This window comes from Hordeum vulgare, chromosome 6H, assembly GCF_904849725.1.
Source record: "Hordeum vulgare subsp. vulgare chromosome 6H, MorexV3_pseudomolecules_assembly, whole genome shotgun sequence".
NCBI lineage: Eukaryota > Viridiplantae > Streptophyta > Magnoliopsida > Poales > Poaceae > Hordeum > Hordeum vulgare.
The window spans coordinates 38,544,908-38,554,353 of record NC_058523.1 but is presented as its reverse complement, the minus strand read 5'-3'; the positions used below and the strand labels follow the sequence as shown (position 1 = coordinate 38,554,353).

The 9,446-nt window shown below is 43.9% G+C and overlaps 1 protein-coding gene across 1 annotated transcript; it reads left to right on the top strand.

Annotated features, from left to right (window-relative positions):
* Window positions 1-250: 250 nt before the first annotated feature.
* LOC123405027 (2-oxoisovalerate dehydrogenase subunit beta 2, mitochondrial-like) lies at window positions 251-8,828 on the top strand. Its single transcript, XM_045098895.1, has 9 exons — window positions 251-326; window positions 4,353-4,518; window positions 6,613-6,724; window positions 7,218-7,253; window positions 7,649-7,708; window positions 8,020-8,077; window positions 8,206-8,303; window positions 8,544-8,633; window positions 8,793-8,828. The coding sequence occupies exons 1-9, from the start codon at window positions 251-253 to the stop codon at window positions 8,826-8,828; spliced, it is 732 nt and encodes a 243-aa protein (XP_044954830.1).
* The last annotated feature ends 618 nt before the right edge of the window (window positions 8,829-9,446 follow it).

The following is a 9,446-nucleotide window of genomic DNA, read 5'->3' as shown; positions in this document are numbered from 1 at the left end:
GATGCCACCATCTGGCAGTCGTACTCCTCCACCTCGCGCCGAGCAAACGCACGCGGTGGCGCGAGCCCCCAGTTGGTGTACTTGCGCGCGCCGCACTTCCGAGTAGCGTCGGAAGCAACCCGCGCCACCCGTTCGCGGACAGAGTCAGGTGCCGGCCGCTTCGCCCCATTCCGGTTTCCGCCGCCGGAATGGCCGCCGCGCGAGCTGGAAGATCCAGGCCTCATGATCATCGCACGATGACGCTTGATCTATGGCAGCGGGGCTGGATTGCATGGCTTTGGTGGTCGCCGGCAGCGAGAGGGGGAGAGAGCGGCGCAGATCTGGATGTGAAAATAGCTAGGGTACGGCACATTTCACTGTATAAGTAGCTCGGGTGCGACACTGAGGTGACGCCCGCTAACTTCCCTGGCCCACGGGTCAGATTGACCGGTCAGCCCCCTGCTCTGTTTCGAACGTTGTTTTTAATTGAGCCATCATCTTTTTTGCACGTTGCTGAATAGGCATGCCATCCTTCGGGATCCTATTCTTGCGTTTGCACCTCATTGAACTTCTCTTGTTCATATTTTAAACTTGTTTAAATGTTTGTCAAACTTAGGTTTCACCAAGTTGGAAATGAGCATAAAAACTAAAATTAAAATTAAAAATATTGGAAAACCAGTACACACGTTCTTACTTTGTTATATACTAACAACTCAAATTGATTTGGCTGTTTTGGACATGGTGGACAAAAAACTTGTTTAGAAATGGGGTATTTACCCCCTTTGGAGCTAATTTGAAACTCATGTGTGAAGACAAGTGGTTTTGAGTATTGAACTTCAAACTTTCAAAAACCTCACAAAAACTTCATTTTGGAGTGACTAAGAAGGATCCAGGGTTGGTTTTTCATTTTCATGGTTGAAACTTATTTAAATATTTGTCAAACTTAGGTTTGACCAAGTTTGAAATGAGCATAAAAAATAAAATTAAAATTAAAAATATTGGAAAACCAATGCACATATTCTTACTTTGTCATATACTAACAACTCAAATTGATTTGGGTGTTTTAGACATGATGGACAAAAAACTTGTTTAGAAAGGGGGCATTTACCCCTTTGGAGCTAATTTGAAACTCATATGTGAAGACAAGTGGTTTTGGGTGTTGAACTTCAAACTTTCAAAAACCTCACAAAAGCTTCATTTTGAAGTGACTAAGAAGGATCCAGGCTTGGTTTGTCATTTTCATGTTTGAAATTTTTTTAAATGTTTGTCAAACTTAGATTTGACCAAGTTTGAAATGGCATAAAAAATAAAAAATAAATCAAAATATTGAAAAACCATACACATGTTCTTACTTTGTCATATACTATAAAAGTCAAATTGATTGTCACCAGTTTTTTTTTTTTTTTTATTTTTTTTAATTACTTATGCTCAACCCTAACCTTTGAAAACCCTACAACCTCGTTCGTGATAACAAAGTTTGTGAAGTTTTTTTCATGAAAAACTCCATAGTCCAGATTTCTTATTTTTCCTATGGAGTTAAAGTGACGTAGAATGATGATTGGCACCAGTTTTCTATTTTTCTATTTTTTTGAATTACTTATGCTCAACCCTAACCTTTGAAAACCCTACAACCTCGATCGTGATAGCCAAGTTTGTGAAGGTTTTTTCATGAAAAACTCCATAATCCAGATTTCTTATTTTTTCTATGGAGTTAGTCACATAGAATGATGATTGCCACCAGTTTCCTATTTTTTTGATTTTTTTTAATTACTTATCCTGAACCCTAACGTTTGAAAACCTTTCAAAACCCCATCAAAACCCCCTCAAAAACCCATCAAAACCCCACACCTATCCGGACCATTGGATCGCCGTGAATGGACGGTCTGGATCAGGAAGTAGGGCTACGTCAGCGATCCGCGGGCTGCACTTTCATTGGTCGGCCCAGCTCCACCAAAACGTTACGCTCCTCCACATCAATTAACTCAAGAATTGTTGCACTATATTAACTGAAGAATTGCTACGCTACCAGAGATTGCAACATTAGTGCGGTAGTACCGCTCCTTGCCTAGCGGTAGTACCGCTTGCGCCAAGCGGTGGTACCGCTCCTTGCCAGCGGTAGTACCGCTAGGGGCAGTAGTACCGCTCCTCGCCAGCGGTAGTACCGCTGTGCGCGGGCTGTAAGTGGGAGTAACGGTCTGATTCCTTCCCCCACTATATAAAGGGGGTCTTCTTCCCCCTTGGACTTATCCATCTGTTGAGCTCGTATTGTTTCCCCGTTGTTGACCTTCTTCAAGCTTGCTGATACATCTCCAACGTATCTATAAGTTTTTATGGTTCCATGCTATTATCTTGTCAAACTTTGGATGTTTTGTATGCCTTTCATATCTTTTTTAGGACTAACTTATTAACTCAGTGCCAAGTGCCAGTTTCAGTTTTTTCCATGTTTTTGACCCTTTTTCAGACGGAGTCCAAATGGAATAAAACTTTTGCGATGATTTTTTTGGACCAAAAGAGACACCCGAAGCTTTGGAAGAAGGCCAGAAGAACCACGAGGGATTCACAAGCCCATGAGGCGCGACCCCCCTAGGCTGCACCTACCAGGCTTGTGACCTCCTCGTGGGCCCAACCGACGTAATTCCACCGCCATAAATTCCTATAAATTCAGAAACCCTCAGAAAGAAACCTAGATTGGGAGTTCCGCCGCCGCAAGCCTCTGTAGCCACCAAAAACCAATCGGGAGCCCGTTCCGGCACCCTGCCGCAGGGGGAATTCATCTTCGGTGGCCATCTTCATCAACACCATTGCCTCTCCGATGATGCGTGAGTAGTTCATCATAGACCTTCGGGTCCATACCTATTAGCTAGATGGCTTCTTCTCTCTCTTGGATCTTCAATACAAAGTTCTCCACGATCTTCATGAAGATCTATCCGATGTAATCTTCTTTTGCGGTGTGTTTGTCGAGATCCGATGAATTGTGGATTTATGATCAGATTATCTATGAATATTATTTGAGTTTCTTCTGATCTCTTATATGCATGATTTCATATCCTTGTAATTCTCTTCGAGTTGTGGGTTTTTTGTTTGGCCAACTTGATCTATGATTCTTGCAATGGGAGAAGTTCTTGGTTTTGGGTTCATACCGTGCGGTGACCTCACCCAGTGACAGAAGGGGTAGCGAGGCACGCATCGTGTTGTTGCCATCAATGGTAAAAAGATGGGGTTTACATCATTGGTTTGAGTTTATCCCTCTACATCATGTCATCACTACTAGGAAAAGGGCTATAGATGATATAGATACTAATGGCGCACCACACAAGCAGTGCGCCACTACTATATAGTAGTGGCGCACCATGTGAGGTGTGCCATTAGTGTGATGGATACTAATGGCGCACCACACACTCGGTGCGCCACTACTATATTTTTTTATTTTTATTTTTTTTGCAAAACTACTAATGGAGCACCAGCAGCTGGTGCGTCATTAGTAACCAGGGTTACTAATGGCGCATCTGTTAGTAGTGCGCCACTACTATATTTTTTTTTGTTTTTTTACAAACTACTAATGGCGCACCACAGCTAGTGCACCATCGCTATCACCCCTCGCAAGATCCCCCTCGCCGCCGAGCACCTCCCGCACCCTCCCCCGCTCCACCGCCGCCGCCGTCGGCATACTTACCACTAGAACAACTATTCACAAGATTCAACTCCTATTCATAGGCATCTACTTGTTGGGATTACAAAGGTTTAAACCTGATAGCTAGGTATTTTTCATATGACTAAATATGTATTTTTTAAACATAATTAATCAAGTAAGCAAGTACAACATATAATTATGATAATTTGGTATAATTATTTTGGCAAGCTATATACATAAAATGGCAACTCGGCACAATACAAATGACACGTACTAGTATGTGATTTTTTCTGACAAGCTACATGACTTAAAGATGGACACAACTAAACACTGGACAACTAAGATGTAAAAATAGTTGACAATTAGTAGTGCCGTCCAAAAAAAATAAAAGGAAAAAAAAGATGGACACAACTAAACACTGGACAACTAGTAGTGAATTAAAGATGGACACAACTAAACACTAGACAACTAGTAGTGCCGTCCAAAAAAAAGGAAAAAAAAGAGGAGGAAGAGGTTTCGAACCCGCCACCTCCTGCTAGGAGGCAAAACCCACGCACCACTGCGCTACTACTTCGGAGGTTAACAACATAGAGAAGGCGCACCTCATATACATGCGCCATTACTATATAAAAAAACATTCAAATGGCGCACCGCTCGGGGTGCGCCATTCCTAAGCCGGCTGCCCTCGCGCCCTCATCTCTTCTCCCGCGGCCTCCCCCTACCCCCTTTACACACCGCCCAGCAGCGCCCGCCGTCTCCCCGAACCCTAGCTCCGCCGCCGCGGAGGACCACCACCTCCCTGACCTCACCGTCCTCGGCCGCCACCTCAAGTCCCCCTGCAAGACCCACGCCGTCCTTGTCCTCTCTACCGGCGGCGCCCCATCCTCCGCCCCTGCAGCGCAGCACCAGTAAATAGCCGATCCTCCGTCGTCGCCGCCGCCCCGGATCTGCCCAAGTAGGTCCGCCCCCCTCCGTCGCCAACCAGGCGCTCCACATCCCGCTCGACACCGATCCGCGGTGAGGCACGCACATCCTGCTCGTAGGAGAGGCCGGCGCTCCACATCGCCTTCTGAATCACCTAACGATTTGGCATTTCCTTTCCGCTGTAAATAATACTGTTGGGATTATGCCCTAGAGGCAATAATAAATGTATAGTTATTATTATAATTCCTGTATCAAGATAATAGTTTATTATCCATGCTATAATTGTATTGAATGAAGACTCATTTACATGTGTGGATACATAGACAAAACACCGTCCCTAGCATGCCTCTAGTTGGCTAGCCAGTTGATCGATGATAGTCAGTGTCTTCTGATTATGAACAAGGTGTTGTTGCTTGATAACTGGATCACGTCATTGGGAGAATCACGTGATGGACTAGACCCAAACTAATAGACGTAGCATGTTGATCGTGTCATTTTGTTGCTACTGTTTTCTGCGTGTCAAGTATTTATTCCTATGACCATGAGATCATATAACTCACTGACACCGGAGAAATGCTTTGTGTGTATCAAACGTCGCAACGTAACTGGGTGACTATAAAGATGCTCTACAGGTATCTCCGAAGGTGTTAGTTGAGTTAGTATGGATCAAGACTGGGATTTGTCACTCCGTGTGACGGAGAGGTATCTCGGGGCCCACTCGGTAATACAACATCACACACAAGCCTTGCAAGCAATGTAACTTAGTGTAAGTTGCGGGATCTTGTATTACGGAACGAGTAAAGAGACTTGTCGGTAAACGAGATTGAAATAGGTATGCGGATACTGACGATCGAATCTCGGGCAAGTAACATACCGAAGGACAAAGGGAATGACATACGGGATTATACGAATCCTTGGCACTGAGGTTCAAACGATAAGATCTTCGTAGAATATGTAGGATCCAATATGGGCATCCAGGTCCTGCTATTGGATATTGACCGAGGAGTCTCTTGGGTCATGTCTACATAGTTCTCGAACCCGCAGGGTCTGCACACTTAAGGTTCGACGTTGTTTTATGCGTATTTGAGTTATATGGTTGGTTACCGAATGTTGTTCGGAGTCCCGGATGAGATCACGGACGTCACGAGGTTTTCCGGAATGGTCCGGAAACGAAGATTAATATATAGGATGACCTCATTTGATTACCGGAAGGTTTTCGGAGTTACCGGGAATGTACCGGGAATGACGAATGGGTTCCGGGAGTTCACCGGGGGGGGGGGGGGCAACCCACCCCGGGGAAGCCCATAGGCTTTGGGGAGACACACCAGCCCTTAGTGGGCTAGTGGGACAGCCCCAAGGGGGCCTATGCGCCAAGAAAAAGAAATCAAAGGAAAAGAAAAAAAAAGAGGGAGGAAGTGGGAAGGGAGGGGGACTCCTTCCACCAAACCAAGTCCAACTCGGTTTGGGGGGGGAGTCCTCCCCCCCTTGGCTCGGCCGACCCCTTGAGGGTCCCTTGGACCCCAAGGCAAGGTCCCCCTCCCTCCTCCTATATATATGGAGCAATTAGGGCTGATTTGAGACGACTTTCTCACGGCTGCCCGACCACATACCTCCATAGTTTTTCCTCTAGATCGCGTTTCTGCGGAGCTCGGGCGGAGCCCTGCTGAGACAAGATCATCACCAACCTCCGGAGCGCCGTCACGCTGCCGAAGAACTCTTCTACCTCTCCGTCTCTCTTACTGGATCAAGAAGGCCGAGATCATCGTCGAGCTGTACGTGTGCTGAACGCGGAGGTGCCGTCCGTTTGGTACTAGATCGTGGGACTGATCGCGGGATTGTTCGCGGGGCGGATCGAGGGACATGAGGACGTTCCACTACATCAACCGCGTTCTCTAACGCTTCTGCTGTACGATCTACAAGGGTACGTAGATCACTCATCCCCTCTCGTAGATGGACATCACCATGATAGGTCTTCGTGCGCGTAGGAAAATTTTTGTTTCCCATGCGACGTTCTCCAACAAATACGTCCGGCTATCAACGTTAATCCAATGAACTGAAGATGAGTTCCATTTTGACAGCTCTTACGTCTTTGGAGAGGATGTGGGTTTCGGCGACGTCTTCCACTGCACGACAGGGCTAGCCGAACGATTCGGGAAACAGAGAGTATTCAATACGCCATTGTGTGAACAGGTGCATCTTTACTTGCCGTGCCCGCTGAAGTTTACGGCAACACTACAGCAAAATGTGAAAGAAAAAAATAGTGTTTACAGTCTGCTATGCTTGACTACAGACATACATTTGAGTTCACTATGCTGAAGTTCGTATGGCTTAGGTGTAGTAGTGCAGTAAGTCCTTAATTCAACATTACACGTGTTCTGGGAAAAATTATAAAACCAACACATAACTCTGGAAACAAAAACGATGGACCAGATCTGAATTTTGTACTATTCACAGTCTGATTTATCTTTCCTGATTTGTTTATGAAACTGTACACAAGAGTTGGAGTTGAAATTATGTGTCATGATGTATGTGTATTATCGTTCTGTCATTATTTGTTCTTGGATTATTTTTTCCTGACATTCAGACGTGTTTTGATGCATTCTGGTGCACTTGTATATACCTTAAATGTGCTTGCGCATGCTATATGCCCTGTTCTGACCAGTGATCAGTTCTTCTCAAACAGGGTATTGCCGGATTTGCTATTGGCTTAGCAGCAATGGTGAGTCAAAGACAAAATTGAAGTTTTTTGTAAAAATACATTTCAGGTTGCTTGGTTTACCAATAGTAATTTGTTAATAAGTTTTTTGCAAGTACCGCAGTTAGGAAACATACATCTTACTAGTAATTATGATTTATGTCGCTTGAATTTGTGGAGCCTAAAGATTCCTTTGGATGGGAGAATGGATATGTCATATGTAATTTATCATACATCATTAATTCCAGTCAAAATATTTACATGGAACAGAAGCCTTACAATCCACCTTTCACTGGAAAATAAGGGAACCTTACAATCTTGCGTCACTGAGTAACCTTTTGCAAGTGAAGGAATCACTATTCACTTCTATCATCTTCGCAATAGAAGCCTCATATTATTTTCTTATCTTCAACATGCAGGACAATAGAGCTATTGCTGAAATCCAGTTTGCACATTATATCTTTCCAGCATTTGATCAGGTATGTTTCTGATTCCATTCAGGATTATTTTACCTACAAGAGTTCTTTCCTTATGGACAGCAGACACTTTTAAATGGTTGCTATATAGACTGCATTATATTACTGTGTTATCTAGTTGATGGAAGTACCTTGTCTACTTGTTGCCCGAGATTATTGGAGCTTCACTTTCTTAGTGGACTCTGGACTCTGCATTGTCACTGTCGCATTCAGTTATAAAACCATTTTAGTTCTTGAACATTGTCAAGTTGACTCAATTTATATAAATTTGATCAATGTCTTGTTCCAACCTGTTCATACCACTTCTGATGCAGATTGTCAACGAAGCCGCTAAATTCAGATACCGAAGTGGAAATGAATTTACCTGTGGAGGTAACCATTTTTCCCTGCAGAAAAAAATAACCGTTTCCCATTTTGAAAGGGATCGTTCCATGTCCCATGCTGATTTTCATGTTGTTTAATAGTGACACATCCTGAAGTTGTCATCCCTTATTTTCTAGGTTTAACAATTCGATCTCCATATGGAGCTGTTGGACATGGTGGTCACTACCATTCACAGTCACCAGAGGCTTTCTTCTGCCATGTTCCTGGCCTGAAGTTTAGTCTGTATATCTAACGCTCTCTGCCAATATTTGTAATCATTTACACTAAATAGTTAGGATACAAGTGGAAACCACATTGCCTAGTTGACTAAGATTTTTATTTGTAAAATCAGGTAGTATAACAATATCAAGCATCATTTTCTGGTACTCCTGTTTGACGCTCTACGACATTTCTGAAATTGTGTACAGAAATTTATGTTCTTGTTTCCTGAGTACTAAGAAAAATGCTATTTCAGGTTGTCATACCTCGGAGTCCACGTGAGGCCAAGGGACTTTTGCTGGCCAGCATTCGTGACCCAAACCCACTCATCTTTTTCGAGCCAAAGGTAGAGCAAAAATTTGAAAGAAGTTTCTCAGTTGGTTAAAACTCGTATATATCCATCTGGTATATCCATCTGGTAGAATAAGCGCAAGAGAACAGTTGATGGACAATATTGAATTGATTATTTGGAATGCTCTTACAAGCAGCTTTCCTCTCTTAACAGTGGCTGTACCGTTTGTCTGTTGAAGAAGTTTTTTAGGGAGACTATATGCTGCCTTTATCCCAGGCGGAAGTGCGTATATCTCCATCCCGCGTATTGTTTTTGTGATGAGGGAACCCAAAAATATTTATGCAATCTTTATACTTTAGGTGATCCGCAAAGGAAGTGATATAACACTTGTTGGTTGGGGAGCTCAACTTGCAGTGCTGGAACAAGCATGTGAAGATGCTTCAAAGGTCAGTTATTCATGCTAGTTCTTGTATGTCTCTGTGAATTGGTACTAACGTTTTGTTTGGCTAGTGCATAGAGATGCCGTCGTATGTCGTGTACAAGGGTAAGGTTCCCGGAGTCTACGACGACTGGGAGGAGTGTTGGAGACAGGTTCACCGATTCAACGGTAACCGTTACAAAGGGTACACCACAAGGGCGGAGACGGAAGTTAGATACGCGCGCTATCTAGCAGGAGAGAGGAGGGAGCGTTGGAGGAACCCGATGAAGACCAGTTTCATTGCGATTATGCTCATCGTTATGATCGCAGCCCTCTTCTATGTGATGGTAGTTTAGATGGTCGATATCGACTTGTAATGTGAAGACAAACTCGCTACTCGCGGTCTCGAGACTTGTAATGTTCTAACTTTGTTCGGTATTTTAAATTCG